The 25,482-nt window shown below is 34.4% G+C and overlaps 1 protein-coding gene across 1 annotated transcript in view; it reads right to left on the minus strand.

The window, feature by feature from the left end:
• The window catches only part of USH2A (usherin), a 729,748-nt gene that overhangs the window by 609,346 nt on the left and 94,920 nt on the right, over nucleotides 1-25,482 (minus strand). The window contains exon 10 of the mRNA XM_034667668.1: nucleotides 22,562-22,692. Coding sequence (XP_034523559.1) covers nucleotides 22,562-22,692 — 131 coding nt within the window. The remainder of the gene's footprint in view (nucleotides 1-22,561; nucleotides 22,693-25,482) is intronic.

Genomic DNA, 25,482 nt, shown 5'->3' on the forward strand with positions numbered 1-25,482 from the left:
AATTGATATAAAAATGTTGAATACTCTGAAAAACAGAAGAGTATACACGCACCAGGTGTAATTGTAGATCAACAATGACCCTCGATATCAAGGATACATAAAGATACGCAAAGACTACGAATGATCTTTGTACTCAGCTACGTCTCCACCCCCCCACTCTTATCCACTGGACTCTTATCCAGTCCCATATAATCCAGATCATTACTCAAGACAGAGATTTGATTTGATCTGCAAAAATAAGTGGCAATTATTGGTGGGTGTTATATATAATCATGAAAATCTACTAGGTCTCTGATATACGCTTTGCTGCAAATAAGATAACATGATTTTACTACCATTTCCTTAACCTAAAAGTTTGTATAACACATATAAATTATACTGTCTTTAAATGAGCTATACCTTAAAATGTGGCTTAAAAGTCAGTGAAAAATGCTTTGTAGCTTTATGAAAAGTTTTCATTGTAATCAGTTTCTCAAAATTCACCTGAAAATACAAATTACATCTGTACAGCTCAGTTTCATTTATTTTTTTTAGTATTTACTTATTTTTATTTTAGAGAGAGAGAGCACACTCATAGAGGGGCAGAGGGAGAGGGAGAGAGAGAATCCTCAAGCAGACTCCCGCTGAGCATGGAGCCTGACACGGGGCTCTGTCCCAGCACCCTGAAATCATGACCTGAGCCAATATCAAGAGTCAGATGCTTAACGAACTGAGCCACCCAGGCACTCCCAGCTTCATTCATATGATACATAAAAATCTACTTAAATTCTAAGACTAATTCCTGTCCACCAAGAAGTAGAAAGTAAGAAGGGTGTGCTTCTCCCCTTTAAAAATACACTTGCAAAAAGTCAGATACAACATTTTTCTGTTTCTATGCTCTTTGGTAGAATACATTTACACTAACCCAATTAAATAATGAAGCCCTGCAAAAGTCACAGGATAAAAGGTCCAACACAGGGAATATAGTCTATGGTATTATAATAGCATCGTATGGGGACAGACAGTAGCTACATTTGTAGTGAGCAGAGCATCATGTACAGAGCTGTCAAATCACTATGCTACCCACCTGAAACTAATGTAACATTGTATGTCAACTATACTTCAATAGAAATAAATAAATAATAAATAAATAAATACACTCCTGTAATTATTATCCCCGGAAAGGTAAGGTAAAAGTAGTATTCACTAAAAAATAGAGAAAACAAAAAGCCTTAAGAAAGAAACAATCTGTGAAGTAAGGAATACATTAGGCGAAATAAAAATCTCAAGAAGGCTGGAAGAGAAAGTTGAGAAAATTCTTGAGAAAGAATAATAAAGATAGAGATGAAAAGCAAAATAAAAATAGAGCACTTCCAGGTGGACAAAAGTAGAAAAGAAATGAGAGAGGAAATTACCAAAGAATTAATACAAAATAAACATTTTTCCAGACATGTAGCTACAGTTTAAAAGGGCTCATGATGTGTTAGCGAAATTAATCGGGGGTGGGGGGGATCATCACATACAATCCCATAAAGTAGTCAAATACTGGAAATTTTTTAAAAAGACAAAATTTTCCAGAAACAGTAAATCCCATATAAGAGAACTATAAAATATCACTGAAGTGTTCTGCATTATTATTGTAATCCAGAACACTGCATCATAACTTCCAAATTGTGAGTAAAATTATTTGCCAATCTAGAATTCAAAACCAGGTCAAACTATCAGTTATCAGTGAGGAAAGAACAATGACATTTTTCAGGCATGGAAGGATTTAAAAATTATAACTCCGTCTCAGGAAGCTAGTGGAGGATATGACTCCAGCAGATAAAAAAGGAAACAAACAATAGCAACAACAATGTAAAGCATGGGATCAAGGAGATGAAGATTCAGAACTATGTGGAAAGTCTCAGGCTAATAGCTGAGCAGGAGGCCCAGACGGCCATTGGTCCAGATTAATCCACAGGATGGAACATTTGAAGAAGGTGGGGCTCTACAAATGGAATAGTTGTACCTGGACATATTAAAAATTAAAAAAATAGTATACATAGGCATGTAGCAAAGATGTCAACATTTGGGGGAAAATTAGGGAGAGACACACAAAAAGCTAAACAGACATAAGCAAAGGAATTATTCAACATTAATTATTAAATTATTTTACCTTTATTAAATTATTAAATACAGGCAGAGTAAAAGATTATGGATATTTTTGAAGACAGAGGCAACATGATTTGCTGGCAGATTATACATAGCTGCTAAGAGAAAGAGAATTCAAAAGTGATATTATGGCTTTCTACATGAACAACTGGAAGGACAGAGTTGCCATTAACCAAGATAGGAAAGGCTATGGGTGAAGCAGACTTGGAGGGAAATCAGGAGATCAGTTTGGGACACATTAAATTTGAGACATCTGCTAGATATTGAGTATTTAATTGAAAATATGAGTGTGGAATTCACTTTAACATTGCCTGTGTACTGATAACATTTGAAGTTAAGTATCACCAAGGGAGCAAATGTGGATAGAGGAAAGATCCATAAAGAGGGTTCTGGAGAGGAATAGGGATCAAAAGTGTTTTGAAATGGAAGAAACAGCAGCATGTTTATTCGCTAAAGGGAGGACAGCGCACAAGCGTCCACCTTGATAACGCAAGGGAAGGAAAAAGTCGAGCGCAGGCCCTAACTCACTGGGCATTATGGCCTCTCCTTTGGGAAGCTGATGTCTACCCATTTCCAGCCTTTTCCAAAACTGAGTTCCTCCCAAGTTAAAGCATGTTTCCCTCTTCTGTTATCCTACAGCATTTTATTGCTGTATTATACCATCCTGCAATTTTCTAGTGTCTAACCTATAATTATTATATGCCTCTCTGAAAATACTGCTTCCCAGTGTACTGTTTGGCTCAGCAACCAAAGGGCCATAACCTTGCGCACCTTTCTACCACTCATGGATCCAACAGGATGCCTGACACATAGAATCACTTATAATATTGCAAGCAGAGTGCTACAATGCTTTATGCATTTTTTCCTATTTATTAACAAATAATCCTGTGAGGCATTATAATATCCAAAGGAAAATGAAGTGACTTTTCCAAGGCCTAGCCTAAATGGAAACCAAGGGCTCTATGTATGGTTGCAATCCTGCGTGCTTATGCACTATGCGATCGTGCCTTAGAATTTAACACTCACTCCTATCCTGTCTCAACTAAATGGTGTAAGTTCCTTAATCATTTGGATGTAGCATAATTACTAGTCACAGTATAAACTATACTCTGCCCCCTAAATCTACCTAAATCTTAGTTTATTTATATAAAATGAGCATAACTATATCTACATCTGTTGTCAGGATTAACTGAGATTATTAAACTAAAAGTATCTAGTATCATCTGTGGATCATCAGTAAGTGGTTGGTAAAGATAACGTATGACAATTACTATATTTCACGCCGGTATTGAATGAATACGGTAAATTCATCAAATGACTGATGGTCAAACATTTTCACCCTTTGAGAATACTTGACGGATGTGTGGCAGACACTTGCAAAGTAAAAAGGCCAATCATTTGCATCCCGTGCAATCATTTGCATCCTGAAAGGTTTGGAAGTCCCCTCCAGCTACATAGCCTCTTTTCTTTTCCTGGAACACATTAGGGATGTTCCCGCCTTAGCATGCTTGCATAGACTGCCGCCCCCCCCACCCCCCACCTATGACTCTTCTCCCAGATTTCAACACAACTAACTCCCTTACCTCCTTCAGGTCTTAAATCAAATGTCACATTCTTGATGAGACCTGTCTTGACTATATATAAGCAATGGCAAGTCCCTTCCTTAAAATGGCACTCCCACAGTGTTCTACACTGTCCAATTTCCTCAATGGCACTTTACTTAGTAAAGAAATTCACTTATTTTTACATTGACTGATACTGATCTTTCTCATCTACTCCCCAAACCCCATTACGACGGAAGTACCACAACAGCGGGAGGTTTAGCCATTTTACCTTTTGCGAAATGCATGACACTTCATTTTACAGAAGGAACCAAACCTCAGGCAGACAGGTAGTAAGTGGCCTAACTCCTAAGCCCACACTCATGGCCACTGCGCTAAATTCACTCTGCTTATGATCAGTTACAAATCTAATGATACCAGCAGGAAGTCAGGGTAATGGCCTGTGCCTGTGAGGAGACGGGTGCACAGAGCAGAATCAGGCAAGCACTCCAGCTACCATTTTGCGAACTTCTCTGAAGAGCACTGATGTTTGCTAATGGCTGCTGTACATTGCCTCGTGACCACACTCAGGACCTCTCCATTTTGGACCATACTGCAAAAGCCTGCTGCACCAGGCTAGGTAGCAATGGTAGATACACACAGTCCATTGTGTGACAATTCAAACCATGAATCTGACAGAGGCATTTGTGACAGTCGAAAAGAATAAGATTCTGCAATAATTATCTTAGCTTTCTCAGCTCTCATCTCCATTAAGAGATGGAATTCCATCAGGGTGAATTCAAGGCATTGGATAACCCATACCTGATTTCTTTTGTGTTTAAGGAAAATATGAAGTATGATTTCAAAATTAACAAATTAGGGGAGCACAGTCAATATTTATCAGAGTTTCTTTGTAATGTACGTTACATTTTAAGTAACCTAAAGCAACAGTTCTAAAACAGCAGAAATACATGTCTTCCCATGTACTCTTCTGGCCGGCGGTAGAAAAAATCTAGCTGCTATAGATTACGTGTTCTCACTGAGCTCACTGAAAGCCAATGAGATAACGTTGATGTTGCCAAGCAGAGTAAGAATTTGAAAAGCAAACTCAAAAGTTTAAGAACAGGAAGCCTTCCCTGAAAATTAAAGTGGATTTGGAAGGTATTGTTTGAACAGAAAAGAAATACAAATGAGAGCAAAAAAGACGTCTTTTAAGCGGTGAGTACATTCTTCAGGATAGTCTTTTCTTTTATAGAGACTATAGACTTTTCTTTCATAGAAATTCTTAAACTTGCATTTTTCCCATTGAGGAACCCATGCATTCACATAATTATTCAACAAATGTTTGCTCACACACAGCCACACAATACGCATCTTGCAAGTTGCATAAGGTCACATTACAAGAGAAACATCTCTCAATTCCCACCACTTCTTCCCTCAGAATTGCCATCGGTACCCAGCAAGTACATATAGAATGATTTCTACAAGGGGCTCCTGGGTGGTGCAGTTGTTAGGCATCTGCCTTTGGCTCAGGGAGTGATCCCGGTGCTCTGGGATCGAGCCCCACATCAGGCTCCTCCGCTGGGAGCCTGCTTCTTCCTCTCCCACTCCCCCTGCTTGTGTTCCCTCTCTCGCTGGCTGTCTCTCTCTGTCAAATAAATAAATAAAATCTTTAAAAAAAAAAAAAGAGAATCATTTCTACGAATCTGTTCCTTTCCCCTTATCTATTTAATAAACTATCAAATTTTCATCTAGTGCAATTCTGATAATGATACTCCTGTCACATTTTTAGGTGAAGCAGATTCCGAAAATAAGAGGACACTCTGTAAAAAAAAAAAAAAAAAAAAAAGTTAAAATCAAGTGAAGGTAGTTTTGCTTTTTATTATCACCAGGTACTAGGAATGCTAAACAAGGCTTGTGATACATTACTCCTCCCCACTGGGGTGGACTGCTTCCAATGCCTCCTCCACACTAGGAACACCACTATGTCACTCCTGTGCTCATGGATATTCAATAGCTCCCTATTGCTTACCTAACAAAGTCCAAAACCCATGATGTGGCCTCACCGTGCCTCTCTAGTCTCTCATAACATAATGTTACCTCAGTGATGGCCCCAGAGTTTCTATAGGAAGGGCTGGATGGCAGCAATCTGGCTGGAAACATTGCCTAGGGATTTGTAGCTATATTTGCCTTTTCTTTTTTTCATTTTGCACTACATCTGACCTCTGTTAGAATTCTGAATAGAAGTTGTAAGAGAAAACATCCTTGTTTTGTTCCTGATAGACTTTCTTTCAAATGGTTTGTCAGGTTATGGGATTAGGGTTAGGTAGCCCTCACAAAATGACTTGGCAACTATATACTTCTCAGTTTTCTAAAAGTTTATGTAGGACTGATAGGATTCATTACTTTATGTTATCAAAGAATTCATCAGTGAAGTCATGTGGGCCTGAAGTTTTCTTTCTTGAAAGGGAATTTTGTAATGTGAATTCTGATTACAGATTCAATGTCTTTAATTTGTATGAAGTATTTAGATTTTCTATTTCTTCCTAGGTTTGTATTAATGTTCTATGTCTTCTTATATTAGTTTCATGTTAACTTGTCCATTTCACTTAAGATGTCAAATTAAGAAAGAGTTATTCGTGATATCATATTTATAGAATATGCTGTGATGTCCTTTTTTTTTTTAACAATTTCTGATGTTGGCAATTTGCATTTTCTCTCCTTTTTACTGATGAGTTTATCAATTTCATTAATCTTTTCAAGGAACTAACTTTAAGTTTCTTCATTCTCACCGTTTGTCCAACTTCTGTCTGGCTGATAGTTCAGTGTTCCTTTCCCCATTTCATCAACTCACTCTGGGCTTCGTTTGCTTACTTTTCCTTTCCCATCATTAGTCTTCTGGCTCAGAAAATAGTCAGCTTCACATTAATGCCTGGCTGCTTACCTGATGAAGAGTCATTTTGCCATTCATTCCCACTTGCCTTTAGGGCCTCTTTTTCAGTTTCATAAGAGACTTAAATTACCCATAAAGAACTCAGTTTGGATAAGTACAGGAAAAGCTGAGTTAGTGCAGTTGAGCGTTGTGGTGAGGAAGTGGAAAGTAGAGGGAGGAATAGGCTTTGATTGATAAAGTAGTTTGAAAAAGGCGAAATGGGAGCCATCACAATAGAAGGCAAACAACAAGAGCTCGCTTGGGCTTGCATTTTTTCCATATACTTTAGATATATAAATTAGGCAATAAAAATTGAAAGACTCCAGAAGAATCAGGGGTAATGATTATATGGTCACAGAGTCCTTAAGTCTTTCCAAATCCTAACATACTGACAGAACTAAATAGCAAAACTAAAAAAAAAAAAAAAAAAAAGCCACGAATAATATTTATAACAAAAGTAGTTGACCAGCTATCCGTAGAAACCCCCAAAAAGTAGCAAGTGGGAACAAACCATCAATAGTCACAAGATCTGCATGGTATCATCATCTGTGGGGGAGAAAGCAGACAGAATTCACAGAGCATCTGACGTTTGAAGGACCTAAAAACTAGAGAACCCAAGTGCGCTGTACCAAGTTGAGAATGGACAACCGAATCTAAAAGGCGTTTCATTGACCCAACAACAGTTATTGCAAGAGATATGCGGTGGGAATTGAAGTCTGGAATAATCCAGTTTCCATGAACTCTCAAAACAGACTAACCAGGGCACACTTCCATGGCAAGGCCCCACACTTAGGAGAAACTATTGAGCGTGGAAGGGCACAGTTGATGGTTAATACAATACCCACCTAAAAACAGAAATTCTAAAATCAAGATGGGTTTATCATTGGCAATGAAAAAAAATAAATCTTTACAAAGTTTCTTTTAAAATAATAATAGTAAACAAGACATTTCAGGAAAGATAAATTTAATTCACTGGTTTCTGTTTCTCTTATTTACTATTATGTACACCTTGACTAGAACAGTGCCTAGTACATCGTAGTATGCCTGAGATATATTGTTTATTGATAAAGTAAATTAATTAAAGTCAGTTGTTATGGAACTGAAATGTATTCAGGAGATACTGTCAAATATAACAGGAGTTATAAAAATCGCAATTTCTACTCAATTTTGGTAGAGAATTAGTTGTGACTATAACAGATTCTTTATAGACTACCTGCCCCAAATGCTTCTCTATTAAAGTAAAACAAACAAACAAACAACAAACCTATATACTCATAGTTTTCAAAATATTTATCTCAATCAAGCAATACCATTTTTAAATACTGAGAATTTTGGGATACACAATTCTACAACATATGTTCAGTTTATTCCAAAGTTGAGTTCTTCGATTATCCACAACCAAATAACTCAGACCTATAGAATTAAAAGTCCCAGGAGGTTGAGCCCAGGAATCTCCATTTTTAAAAAGTTGCATTGGTTATTCTTATGAACACTAAGATTTAAGAACTAGTTCTTGAAGTCCTTGCTACCTATTCTATCACTGCACTAAGTCAAGTGCTCCTTGAGACTCAGTCTTACTCATTTTTCTTCTTAGCCATCCATCTTATTAAATTATTGTCAGGTCCATCCCTGAGCATCAAAGAAACATCGTCTTCCAGAACTAAGTCAATATTGAGGTATTCGTACTACTAAATTTCTGAATGTAAATTCTGACAATAGACTTATTTTAGCAATTTTTTTAAAAAAGCATTTATGAAACATCTAATCATTTGCAGAATTTCTGGTGCTTCTAAGGAAAAATACATCTATCTATCCATCCATCCATCCATCCATCTATTGTCTATCAATTGATCTTTACACAGTATATTTTCACTGCGAGGAGCTAGCTCAGCTCTAAGATGTGGACCCTTAAAAACTACTACATATTTCTAGTATAAATACTTCTTTCCTTAAGCTTCTGACTCCCCTAAGAAATGTCCACATTAATATAACAGGCTACCTTTGTAAGATACTCATTGTACTTCAAAAATAAATAAATGAATCTGCAGTGGTTTCTGCCACATATAAATATCACAAATTAGAGAATGCCAGGTGAATACTGTACATCATAATACTTGTTTCCATTTAAGCGTTTTGTGGTACTGCTGTTTATCATCTTGTTCAGCTGTCGAAAATACTCATTTGAGAAGAAAGCCTTCTACACTGGTGTAAAACCAAGATGTGTTTTCTTTTCCATTCTACAATGTCTATCATTTGTCAGGCTGGTATATTTTTATAGCTTCCCTTCCCCTCCAAAAGGCATTTCTGAGAAGCTGCTTTCCAAACTTCCCCACCACAATCTCTAAGGAGTAGTGCAAAAAGGTAAAATACTGAAGCATGCTCAAAGTCATAGTAGGAACGGAATACATTTTTTCTCAATACTTTGAGTGTTCAAGACGGAAAGAGTGTAAAGAGGTTCCCCGCACACTGTTGTTCCCAGCAATGTTACATACTTGAATGGTTTTAAGAGGAAGTACTATAATTATAGTCCTTCTAGTTCTCAAAGGGGTATAATTTCATATTGCATCATCTTTTTTTGTTTGTTTGTTTTAGGTCTCTTTTGCTCAGAGATTAGAAGCTATAACTTGTGAAAGATGCACGCAGTATATGTCACCATGTTAAATTAGAACATTTCATAAATGTCATCTAGCTGAATGGCACAACTATACAGTATAGTCTTATTGTAAGCTGCTGAAAAATTAATACAGTAGTTATTAACAAGATGGTGTTTGGACTTTATCAATATGAAATATCTCAGTAACATTTAAAAAGTATTTCCAACATGAATAAATACATTTTGTATGTCTATAGTTAATGGCGTGTAGAAATATGCGGTTTGGAAAGTTAACTTCTTTAAAGATTATGTTTTATTTTGGTGAAAGTGATCAAAGTTGCTGTGAATTTACACGATAGAATGCCTGCTTACTATTATGTTAGTTTGTTGAACCAGTGAAAAAGTAAATCTCAAATATATTGAGAGGAAGGTGCCCATATGAGATGATAAAGAAACTAAATAAATCAGGCTTAAAAGAAAATACCTTTGCAAAATATTCAAATTAGTTTATGTGTAAGATAATAAGCTGAATCCTTGGTACAAACTAAGCACTAGGGAGCTATATTACTTCTTTAATATCACCCAAATCTCCATTTGAGAATTATATTGGTTCCAAGAAATTAATTTGCCAATTATGTACAATTTTTATTTCCCAAATATTAAGAAATTTTTTAGTGGTTAGGATTAAATTAGTAGGATTTGGAATAATGATCCTGAAACAAACGGCTATCTTTCCTTCCTACTTTTAGATAAAGTATGTAAATATCCAGATAAGTAATCAGCTGTGGGTTTCTCTTATGCACCAGTGTTAAGAATAGACATTTAAGTTAAGACCCAGCATTTCTAAACTCAAGTTGAGCTTTGGAAACAAACAATACGAGTTTTGAATTTCTGCTCTACCTCTTTATTGCTTGTGTGATCTTGGAGGAGTTACCTAATTTCTCTGAGGCTCCATGTCCATAACTACACAATAGATAAATTAATAACACCTTCACCAACTTTGGTAAGGACTGAAATAATTGACTAAAAGTGCTTGGCATAATCCTTCACACATGACAAATGCATAACAAACAGAACCTATGAAATTTTACAGATGAATTTTTATCCTCATGCATTTTAAGCAATATGTCAACTACTTGCCAATCTGTTTTATGCATTTCAAAATGTGGCAGTCCCATGCACAGCACCAAAACTTCATGCAGGTAGATCAAGGTGGAGACCAGTCCTTCAGCTCACTAGGAGCTTAAATATTCCCCAGTCCTGCATGACACTGAGGGAGCTAGCGCCTTGCCACTGGTTCACCCTTGATACTGGGAGTGCATCTGCCTCTGGAAAGGATCAGCACATTAGTCGGCAGGAGAAAGGAGGCTGCCTATAATCTGTCCTGAATGAATCGGTATTATTAAAAAAAAAAAACACACACACTAATAAAGGGTCAGTGATGTAGTGACTATTTTTTAAAACAAACTTACCATACCTTTATTTATATTCATATCTAAATAAATAAATGTTTTCACCTTTTAATCATAAACCCAAGAAGATACACACACATGCAGACACACACACACACACACACACACACACACACACACACACACACCCATCCATCCTATGGTGGTTGCCTTTGCTAAAAGTCTTAAAACACTCATATTTTGAAACTGTCTTTAAAACCTACGGTCTGTATGAGCTGTTGCTCTTTATGCTTTCCTCCTTATCTGGAAGCACCTAGAGAGGCCATGATTAACTTCTCACGCATTTGCCGAGTCTTCTCTCTTACATGTGCTCATGAACAAATGTTTTCACCTTGCATGCAAGCCAGTTCTCCTCCCACCCATATCCAGTCCTCTTTTGCTGACATGTGTTGACACAGTTTTAGCAGACCAACTTCCACTGATACCTCTGCCACTAAACAGGGTTTACCCCCAAGCAGGCACTGCCTCCAATTAATGATCTGGTAACCCCAAGGTGCTGATGAGGCACTCCATTCTCAGGGTTTCCATTAAACAGAAGCTATTGTGTTCTGTACGTAAAAGAGAACATCCTTCTCATTCTTGGGCTACCTTCTGTTTTGTGAGCACAGAGCAGAGATGGCCGGCTCTCTACCAAGATCCATTCTCCTCTTTCATAATACACAGTTGTATTTAGGACATGGCTCCCAGCCAGGGACAACATTTTTCTAGCCTTCCACATAACTAGTGTAGGCATGTAACTAGCTCTCACCAACAGAACGATAGCAGAAGCGATGTATTCCTTTTTTGGACCAAGACCTTCAGGATGCAAAAGTTACTTCTCCACTTTGCCTTTTCTTTTTCTAGAGGAAGGCAGAGCCAGACAATGGAAGTAGGCTATGTCCCTAAACTGTCTTCTGGAGGAGAGCCACCAACCAACCTGGAACGGCTACCTTGGAGGAGTTCGACGAACAGGAAATAAACTCCTGTATTGTTTGGACCACTAGTAATTTGGGGATCTATTTGATATATCTGTTTAGTTTATCCTAACTACTATCGAGTAATAATGCAATGGACCTTGTATCCTATTATCTTATACTTGTTAATTAAATCAATATCCAGTTATTGCCTAACATCCCTGACAACTCTATTTTCATTGCTGAATCTAGCCCTAAATATCTGGGGTATGATTATTTGGTCGAGTTTTTATACCATAGCCCTTGGGATAAGATCATTCCCAAGGAGATGCCAGCTGTGTTCAAACATGTGTAACTCAAATTAGGCTGAGGGTGGGAACCCCACCTCAGGTATAGCTCCATCCATTTTACCTCCAGGAAGTTTGTCATAACCTTGGTTCTTCTTCAGTATGAGACTCTATCGATAGACCAGATCCATTTTCCCCTTCTTTTCCCATTTATACCCTAGCAACAAAGGTGCTAGGGTATCCTTTGCATCTGGCCCTCTACATTCTCAGATTAGTCAGTTAATACTCAGTGTTCCAGCTGCAAGAGAAATATTACTACTCATCTCTCCTTAAGTCTCTGAATGAGAGACCACAACTTATGCCCAAGTTTTCATGTCTTTAAGTTCTAGGTAAATTTCCCATCTTTCATATCCTTCACCATCATAATGTGAATAGCTAATATCCATCCATCATACTATCCGAGGTCACACTTTTCATGCACTGAGGAAATGTATGCATTATTTCTATTTGTACACCTTAACATGTGGGTAACACAAAATATAAGGTAATATATTTCTGAAAAATTCACACAGTGACTTTTGGACATGTTGTGGTAATTGATGACAAATACCTAGTTCTGAGCAGATGAGAAAGTATTGATGAACTGCAGGACATTGTACATTATGTAGAGAAAGTATATTCTGTTCCATTTTTTTAAATGTATTTCGTTGAAAATTATCCCTCTGGCAGAACAATCAATTTTCGTGAGTAGGGTCCTTATTCCTCATGATTCCACCTTCTTTGGGTTGGACCTAGAAATACTTCCTTCATTGGTGCCTTTCCATTTCATCTAATTCATTCCAACCCCTAGTCTCCTGCCTTATTAATCTATTTTTTAATGTCTCTTAATCATCTCTCTCTGTTCTGGCTCTAATGCAGCAGGCTATTGATGCCTTATTGAGCATTACAATCAACCATTCTTCTTTCTTTTTATATAATTACAACTATATTTTCAGTTTTCAGCCAACTTTCAGATTCCCTTACCATTTTTTTTTCTAATTTTTTTTNCCTTATTAATCTATTTTTTAATGTCTCTTAATCATCTCTCTCTGTTCTGGCTCTAATGCAGCAGGCTATTGATGCCTTATTGAGCATTACAATCAACCATTCTTCTTTCTTTTTATATAATTACAACTATATTTTCAGTTTTCAGCCAACTTTCAGATTCCCTTACCATTTTTTTTTCTAATTTTTTTAAAAAAAATCACTTAGTTCAGTTTCTCTAATTCTGAGGACACAGCTTAGAGTACAATTCGACTATAATTTAAGTGAGGCTCAGTCATATGGAAAACTTAGAAAACCATTTGATTTCAAAATGGGATTCAGGAAGATAGAAGAGAGTAAGCCCATTCCCATCCAACTATATACACTTATGCGTAAGAACACATTCATGTTTATCCCACTCTCTCTCACACACCTACATCCAGTTTCTTTTGCATATACATCTTTGATAGTGATTTAGCAACTTGGTTATTAAAGAGTGGTCCATAGATCAGCAGCAATGGCATCCCCTGGGGACTGTCACAAATGCAGATTGTTGGTCTTCAATCCAGACTTCCTGAATCAGAATCTGCCTTTTAAAAAGACATCGGAGATATTCACGTGCACATGACAAGTTTGAGAAGCACTGCTCTGGGTGGTCTCCAATGTCTTGACTGTTGCAGCTTAACTCATGGTTTCTCAGAGACAAGAACATACCAAAGTAAGAAAGACGGAAGGTAAGAAGAATGGAGAAAATCCCAAGAAGGAAAACACTGGGACATTTCTTGAATGCCCTCTGCATGACTCAGACCATGAGTCATACTAGAGACTTTCTTGAGTGTTTTCACATCATCAGCATTACTTGTGTAGGTGGCTGTAGCAAGTACTCCAGGAACACCAGCAAACATGAAGGGCAGGGGCAAAGGAGGGGCAGATTGGAGCCAATTTGCTCCCACCCTGGATAAGCAACAGACCGGGATCTCTCTATATATGTACTTTAAGGATGACTCCAATATCTCAGAATGCTTTTATTATTTTTTTTAAGTATCATCTGGCATGAGGCTCTATCTAGTTCTTCTAAACTTAAGTCACAGGTGAGAAAAAAAGAACGAACAGTCAACCTCTGACTCAGAAAAGATGTCAAATAACTCATATAATGACTTCAAAGGAAACAAGAAGTGCAGTGACATCCTGGGAAACTTGCATTATAAGTATCTGTGCTAATAGCCAAGGCTGGTTTTAAGATAAATGGACCTATTTTCCCCCCAGCATCATGAATTTTCATCTTTTTTGGCTCATGTATAGTTTTGGATCTGATGAAGATACTGAAAACTTTTCCCTCAGAGAAACATAAACAAACAAACAAATAAATACACAGACACACTACTACATAAATTTAAATATATATATGGATGCCCTAAAACTTATCCATGGTAGCCCAGGGATCCAAGGACTCTATATTAAGGACTCCACAATAATAGTAATCACTCTTTTCTATTTTCCCCTCTCCTATTAATATTAATACTATTATTATTCTTTAGATGTTCTATGTGTCTTGACTTTGGCATCTGTATTTTTAGGATTTAGTGACTCAGAATATTACTTCATGCCATTCTCAAGATCTTGGCACTCACATGAGGAAGAATTATAACATTTCTTATGGAAGAATAAGGCAAACATGCCATATCTTATGAGATTGGATTGAGTTTCAAATGACAACTGCCAAAAGGAAAGTTCCCTTCCAGAACACAGAGCGCATGACATAGTCACTCAGGCCATTTGGGGCTGGCTTGATTCCTAAGTTATTATAACAAAATGAGACTTGAACTACTGCCTAATTTCCTTGTATGTTCCCTAATATTATTAAGGATTGGAACTGCATGAATTTTTTAAATGTCCTTGAATTCAACTTTTCAGTTTATAATTCTGACATTATTGACAACTTTTTTAGTGTGTATTCTGCTATCCCATTGAGAATGACAAAAAACATTTTAGAAATCTTTTATAACATTATTTAGCCAAAATGTACTTGACACTATATTTCCACACCTAATAATAATCCATATACTTTGTATCTGTACTTGGAGCATAAGAAAATAATTTAAAAAATCAAGGTAAATATGAATGTGATTTAGAGATAGACAATGAGGAGGTTTTAAATTCACAAAACCATTCTATCAATGTGTCTACATTCAGATTCCTATATATTCCTCTCTGTCTACATACCAGATTTAATGAAAATTCTCTTTATTTCTATCTGCCTATAAAAATTATCAACAAAGCAAATTAGGGGGAGAAAAAAGTAAAAAGGAAAAATGTTTTTAAAACAAAGAAAAAATGTTAACATTTTAAAGCACGTTTTTCCTTTTATGCATTTTTAAACTACATTTTTGTACATCAAAAATATTATATGGCAGCATCTCTTAAAAAGCTTTATTTCTTCCTGTCCCTCTTCTTCCCCTAATCCCACTCCTGAGATCAAAGTACATGTTGTAATATGTGTCAGTACTTTTTTTCTTCTTAGCATTGGATACATCTCACTGATTGGTTATACCACATTTTATTTATCCATTTATCAGGTAATGAACATTTGGATTATTTCTGCATTTGATTATTATGAATAATGCAGTAATGAATGTTATGAATAAGATTATATGAGGGTATATATTTTCATTTTGCTTGGGTATATACCTACGAGGTAAAGTGCTGGGTCATACAGTAACTCTACATTTAATATTGTGAAAAACAGGACTGTGTTGTAATGTGAAATAGGGGTCTAACTTCATTCTTTTGCATATGGAAATGAAATTGTCCCAACATCATATTCTTTCTTCATTGACACCCTTGTCTGAAGTCAGCTGAATGTAAAATTGAGGGTTTATTGCTAGACTCACAATTCTATTGTAGTTATCTATCTATCTATCATCTATCCATCATCTATCTATCTATCCATCTATCATCTATCCATCTCCTTAAACCACATTACACTGTCTTGATTACTACAACATTGTGGTTTTTTTGAAATTGGAAAATGTGAGTCTTCCAACTCTATTCTTCTTCAAGATTGTTTTGTCCATTTTTAAGCACCTTGAATGTCCTTAAAAATGTCTGCAAAGAAGCCAGTTAGGCTTTAAGAGGGTTGTGTTGAATCTGTAGATAAGTTTGTAGAGCATTAACAATATTAAGTTTCTAATATATGAAGATGGGATATCTTTCCATTTACTTAGATCTTTAATTTCTTTCAACAGTATTTTGTATTTTTCAGAATATAAGTTTTAGACTTCTTTTACTAAATATATTCCTAAGTATTTTATTCTTTTGATGCTATTTAAATGAAGTTGTGTTCTTAATTTCAAGATTGTTTATTGCAAGTATATTGAGATACCACTGATGTTGTATATTGATCTTATATTCTGCAACCTTGCAGAACTTTACTATTTATCAGTTCTGAGAGCTTTTTAATGAATTCCTTGGAATTTTTTATCTACTAGATCGTGTTATATACAAATAGAAGTAGTTTTATTTCCTCCTTTTCAATCTGGGTGACTTTTATTTCATTTTCTTGCCTAATTTTCCTGGTTAGAACTGGCAGTACAGTGTTGAATAGAAGTGATAACAGGGGACATTGTTTTCTTGTTCCTGATCTTAGGGGGAAAACAGAGAGTTTTTCACTGAACTTTTGGTTGTATTATTTTTAGCTCTCTACTGGCTATTTTTTGGAACTCTAACATACCTAATAATACCTATTGACTTTCTACTTGAAAGATAGAGACAATAATGCATGTTAAGTTTCTTCTATTTCTCCTTTTTAATTCATCACCTTCAAATTTATATCTACCCATCCATCTACAGAAATTCAATTTTATATTATTTTTCTTTCATTTTATAGCCATTCTGTCTCCTATTCTTTGTCTATGGGTTGATCTTCATACCCAATATAAACAAAATTGACTGCCATTTTGGCATATAAATGTTATTTATAACAAAACAAAAAAATAATTTAAGAATAAAAATTCATCAAATATTTACTTAAAGAAAGCATATTTCTAGAGCATAAAGACCACTAGATTCTTTTAAAATATATTTTGATTTATATTTACTCTTTTGGATCATAATTATCTGTCATTTCTTGTGTTTAATGCTGCCCACTGTCTTGTATTTTTTTCATTTTGTATATTTACTATTTTAATGTGGGTTTGATGAGTGGTAACATTCTGACCATCTATTAATACAAAAAGAGATTTTAACTTAATACTGAAGTGATCGTTTGATTAGAAGTGTGTATTGAATATTCACTATGCCTTCCCTTGGAATTTTTAATATAATTCTTCACTGTCTTCAAGCAACATTATTTCCTGATAATGTCAATATGATTATTTTTTATATCTATCTCTTTCTTTTATATGTAGTACTTTATTTTAAAACAATTATAAATACACAGGAAGTTGCAAAGATAGTTGAGGAATCTCATATACTCTTTGCCAGATCCCCCCCCCAATGATTACATTTACACAATTATAGTACACCACCAAAACCATGAATTTGACATTTGTACAACGTGTTCATACAGTTCTATGCCATTTTATCATATGTGTATATATGTATAACCACCACCACAATCAAGACACAGAACTGTTCCATCACCACATTGATCTTTCCTATGATACTCATTTATACTCACACCCATCTCCTTTCCCTCACCATCCCTAACTTCTGGCAAACACTAGTCTGTTCATCCCTATAATTTTGTTGTTTTGAAAATATTACATAAGTGGAATCATACAGAATATGACTCTGGTAGACTTTTTTTTTTTTCCACGCAGAATAATGCCCGGAGATCTCCAAGTTGTGTATGTTAGTGGGTTTTTTTCTTGTATTTCAGAGTAGTAATCTGTGGTATAGATGTATTGCAATTTGCTTACCTATTCACCCACTGAGAAACCTTTTAACTGTTTCCTGTTTTTGAATATTACAAAGAAAGCTACTATTAAAATATATGTACAGGTTTTTACAGACATAAATTTTCATTTCTCTGGATTGAATGCCCAGGAGTAGAATTGCTAGGTTGTGTGATAAATGTTTACTTTGTTCTTTTAAAACTCAAACTATTTTTCAGAGTGGCTTCACCAATTTATATTCCCATCAACAATATGTGATCCAATTTCTCCTTATTCTTGCCAGTATTTGGAATTGTCACTTTTTAGTTATAATAATAGTTGCATTGTGATGTCTAATTGTAGTCTTAATTTGCATGTCCCTAATGGAAAATGTTGAAGATTTTTTTCTGGAATTATTTGCCATCTGCATATCTTGTTCAGTGATATGTCTCCATATCTTTGGCCATTTTCTGATTAGATAGCACTTTTGTTCTATGTTTGTCATTTTCTAAATGTTGAATTATTATATATTCTCAATATAGTTTCTTTCTTATATATGTGGTTTGTAAAAATTTTCTCCCAGTCTGTAGTTTGCTTTTCATTTTTTAAATGTTTTATTTAAATTCAGTTTAGTTGACATGTAGTGTATTATTAGTTTCTGGGATAGAATTTAGTGATTCATCCTTTGCGTTTAACACCCAGTGCTCATTACATCCAGTTCCCTCATTATTGCCTTTCCATTTTCTTAAGAGATTCTTTTGAGAGCAAAAGTTTTAGTTGATGAAGTCTAATTTATCAGTGTTTTTCTTTTATGGATTATATATTTAGTGTCATGACTAAGAACTCTAAAATGGCTTATATCCCCAAATTTTCTCTCATATTTTAAAAGTTGTATTTGTTTACATTTTACACTTAAATCTGTAATTCATTTTGTATTAATTTCTGTGAATATGCAAGTGCTAGAGGGCCATTTGTTGAAAGACTATCTTTCCTCCACTGAATTGTTTTATACCTTCATCAAAAATTGGTTGGTCATATTTATATGGGACTATATCTGATTTCTCTATTCTATTACATTGATCTGTCTACCTTTCCTCCAACACCACACAATCTTGATTTATATAACTATATAATAAGCCTCACAATTACATAAAGTGATTCCCCAATTTAACCCCCTGTTTGAAGTTATTTTAGCTACATTAAAACTAATATGCAAATACTATGTTTTATCTTTAATATATAGATATAAAATAAAAATATTTAAAATACTATACATTTATGAAACATTATTTCCAAGATATTTTATCTTATAATATTTTCATATAAATTTTAGCATCCTACTATCTATACCTACAAAAAGATCTTTTTGGGATTTTGAAAGGCATTTGCTTGTATATTACTTTGAAAAGTGTAACTTGTATATTACTTTGTCTTGTTTTGATATCAGGATAATACTTCCATGAAATGAGTTAAGAAGTCACCCCTCCTCTGATTTTGCTGTAATAGATACAGACCTCATGTTAATTATTCTAAGTGTTTGGTAGAATTTTATAGTGAAACCAGCTGGGTTTGGAGATTTCTTTTTTTGTAAATTTTAAATTATGAATTCAAATTCCTTAATATTTGTAGGGCTATTCAAATTATTGATTTCATACTAGGTGAGTAGGCAGTTTATATTTTTTAAGGAAGTGCTCCGTTTCACCAAAGTACTAAAATGTTTGTGTGTAGAGTTGTTGGTAGTTATTTTCTTATTATACTATAATGTCTNTATCTTATAATATTTTCATATAAATTTTAGCATCCTATTATCTATACCTACAAAAAGATCTTTTTGGGATTTTGAAAGGCATTTGCTATAATAACTTGAATATTACTTTGAAAAGTGTAACTTGTATATTACTTTGTCTGGTTTTGATATCAGGATAATACTTCCATGAAATGAGTTAAGAAGTCACCCCTCCTCTGATTTTGCTGTAATAGATACAGACCTCATGTTAATTATTCTAAGTGTTTGGTAGAATTTTATAGTGAAACCAGCTGGGTTTGGAGATTTCTTTTTTTGTAAATTTTAAATTATGAATTCAAATTCCTTAATATTTGTAGGGCTATTCAAATTATTGATTTTCATACTAGGTGAGTAGGCAGTTTATATTTTTTAAGGAAGTGCTCCGTTTCACCAAAGTACTAAAATGTTTGTGTGTAGAGTTGTTGGTAGTTATTTTCTTATTATACTGTAATGTCTGTAAAGATGTGTAGCAATACTTCTTGTTTCATTTCTGTTATTAGTAATCTGTGGTTTTTTTTGTCAGTCTTGGAAGATGCTTGTAAATTTTATTTATCTTTCCAAAGATCCATTTTTTTCATTGGTTTTCTCTATTGTTCTGTTTAAATTTTATTGATCTCTGCTCTTAACTTTATGATATGATTTATTCTGTTTGCTTTGAGATTATTTCACTCTTCTTTTCCTTATTTCCAGAAGTGGAAGTTTGGATTATTGATTTGAGACTTTATCTTTTCTAAAGGAAACACTGAATGCTGTGAAATTCCCTTGTATCACTGCCTTACCTGCATCTACAAATTTTAATATTTTGCATTTTTATCTCCATTCAGTTCACTGTCTTTTTAATTTCCTTTGAGACTTCCTCTTTGACCCCTGAATAATTTAGAAGTGTGTTGTTTAGTTTCCAAGTGATTGGGGATATTTTTTGTTTACCTGTTTTTGATTTCTATTTTAATTCCATTGTAGTCAAAGAACATGTTCTGTATGGTTTTAGTTCTTTTAAATTTATTGAAGTTTGCTTTATGTCCTACAATATCTTGGTATATGCATATTATATATCTATTCTGTTGTTGAGTGGACTGTTCATTAGATGTGAGATCTTGTTGGTTGAAGACATTGTTGAGTTCTGATAATTTTCTTTTTCCTATCAATTTTTGAGAGGTTGAAGTTCTTTTTTTTTAATATCTATCCTCTCAGTTCTCAGTTTTTCTTCATATATATTGCAACTCCACTGTTTAGTACATAGACATTTAGAATTTCTATGTCTTCTTGCTTAAGTGATCCTTTTATCATTACATAATATCTCTGTGTCTCTGGAAATTTTATTTGTTTGTACTCCACATTACCTGATATTAATATAGTCAGTCTTGCTTTATTTTGATTAATTTACTGTTCTTTTTGTGTCTGCTATGTGTACATTATTATACTTGAAATGAATTAATGAATTTTTTTTAGAAGCAGACATGTAAATAACACTTTGGGAAGTAGAACTTTAGTTCACAGTTTTTTCAGTACTATACACTGAAGTTCCTTGACCTTGGATCTTCAGGGAGAAAAATTATTTAAGTGAAAATTTTATATAATCTTCATATTGTGATAATCATTCTAAATGACCATCTGACTATGAGCTTCAGTCACTCAAAATTTATTAAACAAATACTTATTGGGTGCTCATTATATTACTGAAACTGTTCTATTTATGTTGGACAGAAAAAGATGAAGTAAATTAACTTCATAAAGGCTTTAATGGAAATAATATGGGGTAATGTAAAAGCAAGTGATTTGAAAATGTTCTGTAATTCTGTGGTCAGTAAAGATATCTTAAAAGATATATCAATCTTTGAGCTGAGATTTGAATATCAAGCAAAAGACATCCATGCTGAAAATTCTTGGCAGACTTGTAAAGAGGACATATGTAAAGACTCAGTGTTTACTGATCGAAATGTGTAAAATTGTAATATGACTTTCTCAGAAACTATTTCTTCAATATCAAAAAATAAAAATAGTAGAAATTATCTTTGTTAATGATTTTTCTACTCTTCAGCTTTCCAATAAGACATAATGTTCTTTTATTAACACACTACAGTCACTCTGAAGTTCTTCAAAACTTTATTTTGGGCTACTTTATATTTGGCTTTTATTTGTTAAAGCAGTTTTTAATGTACGCTGAAAGTTATAAGACCAATATATTTTGCCTTGAACTTAGTATCTTCATGCTGTAACTTAAAAAAAAAAAAATTAACTAGATTGTGGGCTTACATTTCTAGCCAGTGCATTTTCAATTATTTACAAGGGAATATGTAATTATTAAAAATTAATACAATCATTGAATTGATTCTTTAAAGTAAATTTGCCCTTTATATATTGTTATATATTAGTACTATCAGAACAGGTAAAATGCTCCAGATGAAGATAGCACATTTAAATACTGAACTGCTTTTTTCTGGCTTGAGGCAGGCTTTGCTAGATAGGCCCAGGTCAGTTAGAATCTGTGTTCATGTAGGTCAAACATCAATATTTGTAATATTGGTTAAAAAAAAAAGTATAAAATTATAAAAATCCATTGTATTGTTAAGAGAGAAAGTAGGAATAAGAAATTTAGAAGTAGGGCTATCATAATTTCCATTTGGATGTGGAAGTGACCTCTGTTATACTATTTTCTATGGAACTTCGGAGAGAAACCATTCTTATTTAGTAACTTTTATTAATATCAATTCACGCATAATGCCAAGACATATACTCAATTTACTTCTTAGTTTACTTGGAATCACCTCCCTCTCAATATTTTTGACAATTTTTAAATTAAAAATAAAACGAGCCTTTCTTATATGCAAAGAACTACCTGCGTGCGTAGCCTTATAGTTCACATTAAAAGTTGCACAGGAGCACTTCTAAAGCAACCATCTTTTAGAAAAGCAAACACACAAACCTTGGACTTCCTGATAAACACAGACCTCAATTTCACTGGTAGAACATCGCCCAAATTAGTTTCTGAAAGCGAGCAATTCTTTTCCTTCAATACCGAAAACTCACCTTATCACAAAGGAAGCCACTCTTCCTCGTGCCCACTTTATCACAATCACAGGGTTTGCAAACATCAATGGCGGAAGGATCCGCACCAATGTGTCGGAAAAAGTAATCCTTACATAGCTCACAGTTCCTTCCTGCATCAGAGAAAGGTTATGCATTATGACTTCCAGTTCATTAAAATCAGCTGCATAATTCAAAATTAAAGACTGTATTCCTTTGAGGGAATTCTATAATTTTCGGGACGTCCATTTTAATGCACCTTTCATCTCTACCTGCCAATTTAGTGATCCAGAGCATATGAAACAATGAACCTGTTACAAACTGTGCTTTACTTCATTAAACTCCCATCTGTTATATAATACCATACTTCTAAAAAGCTCTGCTTTGTTGGGGCCCATACATTTTGAAAGAGTTTGTTCCTAAACTTAAAACTTTTCTTTATTCCTAAGACTAGGCACTTAGTCTAAATCAAATATGAGAAATGTTTACGTATGAGGTAGATGATGGTTATACAGTTGGAAGCAAGTAGGCATGTAGTATTAGAAATATTTTTCAAGAACTAAATCTTGTTTAAAAAAAGGACACTTCTAAATATAATTTATTATTCTATAGTTAACATTATTAAAAGCAAATGTTTCTCTGCTTATGGCCATTATTTTTTATTTCAAATAGCAAAATAGAAATTGACTATGTTTGGATATATTAGAAATAAGAGGTAATTCCTGTAGTTTACAATTTATTATTTAGAAATTTTCTCTTGCCATTTTATATAAGAAAAAATCTGAACTGTAGGGGGGTTCTAAAGTAAATGTGAGTAGCATATAAGACCACTGGATGAAGCTGAAATAAAACTCAAGACTATCAATTCCCCTTTAAACATTATGTTTTCTACTCTGTTCAAATATTACTAAAGTTGGCTCAATATCAGGAGACTATAGAAATAACTTAAAGAAAAACACATTCTGATGGATATTGCCATGGGCTAATTAAAAATTAGATGAATGTATAGTATTGCTAGAATATTTCTATTTGCATATGCTGATGACTCCTGAATTTCTCTCTCTAATCTAGAAATTTCTTCTTTATCATTCAATGAACATTTATTAAGTGATTACCATGTTTCAAACACTGTGCTAAGTGCTGATAAATACAGTAGCAAGCATAATACACATTGTACAGAGCTTTCTTACAATCTAGTGGGTAAGATGAGTTCTAATTAAATAATTCCAGGAATAAATATGCACTTACAAATTGTGATAAGCATAAGATATCACTAAAGTATATAGATGATACTGATCTANAAGTGATTACCATGTTTCAAACACTGTGCTAAGTGCTGATAAATACAGTAGCAAGCATAATACACATTGTACCCCTTTCACAGAGCTTTCTTACAATCTAGTGGGTAAGATGAGTTCTAATTAAATAATTATAGGAATAAATATGCACTTACAAATTGTGATAAGCATAAGATATCACTAAAGTATATAGATGATACTGATCTATTCTGAGGCATCACAATAAGGTTTTTCTTAAGAGAGGAGTTTCAGAACTATGTCCAATTGCCCACAAGAGTTCCTCCTATGTCTCTTGGAAATACTGTGAACATTTCCAAAACAGAATTTGCCATTTTCTCCCTAAGGTTTGATCCTCTTGTGTTCCTGTCTCAATGGCTGGCACCAACATTGACTCTGTTGCTCAGACTAGAATGTTAGGATTAACTCTCCCTTTCCCTTATTTACACCCTACACTTTGCTCAGAAAATGCTGTCACTTTCCACTCCACGTATCTCTTAGATCCACTTCTCTCTATCCACACCATCTTAAATGTACTCGAACAGTATTTCTTAGCTGGACTACCGCAGTATCCCAAACTACTTCTGGCCCTCTCCAATCCATTCTCTACGTTATAACCAGATGTGCCTTTCAAAAATATAAAACTTATTATGTCTCCTTCTTGTAAAATACCCTTAAGTGGTATTTATTAACCTGAGAATAGAAGCCAAACTCTTTACCATGGTTCACAGAGCCTTCTAGATCAGACCCCTACCTTCCTTCTTAGCACCTTCTCTTATAATCTTCACTTGTCCTTCTGTCAGTTCTCTCAGGGTGCCATGTTCCTCTCTCCTGTAGGCCATTGCACACCTGTTTCTCTTATTAGAGACCTTTGTCACACCCACCTAATTCCTCTCCCTCTCACTCCTTCACCTGATTAACTCCTACTGCACTTACCCTATCTTAGCACTCAACAGACAACTTTGTAATTGTTCCTTTAATAGTGTGCCTTTCCTACTATGTAATAATCCACATAAAGACAGGAAAATTCAATATCTTGTTCGTCTTTATATTCCCAGCACCTAGTCAAGTTCTGGTGACATTTTAGGTCATCAATAATTATCTAATAAATCTATTCATGCTTCAGAGTGGTATACTTTCAAATCCATCAGACTTGGGCCATTATATTTTACAAATTGAGATATTGCCTATTTCTGCTTTTAATATACCAGCCCTTCAGAGAATAGTAATCTTCAATGATGAGTCAAAATGCTGTATGCTTTTAGAACAAGACTTCGGTAATCATCTTGTGCATTTAATTAGCATTTTTAAAAAAGAGCGTTCCCAGATTACCAGGATCCTTGCCAAATCTGAACGAACATAAACATCACATGAAAATCCAGACGTAATGGAAGATCAAGGTCACACAAAGAAACTTAAGGGTATACATACTCAAACAAACAATTCCTGAGTTTTCCAAAATATACTCATGGTTTAATCAAAATGCCTGTAATTTTTTTAAAAATACAACTTTCCTGAAAAGATAGAGTCAAAAATTAGAGTGCTATTTCTGAAAACTACCTAATTATTTGGATTCATGAAGATTTAATGAACGAGCTTTTCTTTTCTAACCTAATAGTATCATTTTTT

Source organism: Ailuropoda melanoleuca, chromosome 8, assembly GCF_002007445.2.
Source record: "Ailuropoda melanoleuca isolate Jingjing chromosome 8, ASM200744v2, whole genome shotgun sequence".
Classification (NCBI taxonomy): domain Eukaryota; kingdom Metazoa; phylum Chordata; class Mammalia; order Carnivora; family Ursidae; genus Ailuropoda; species Ailuropoda melanoleuca.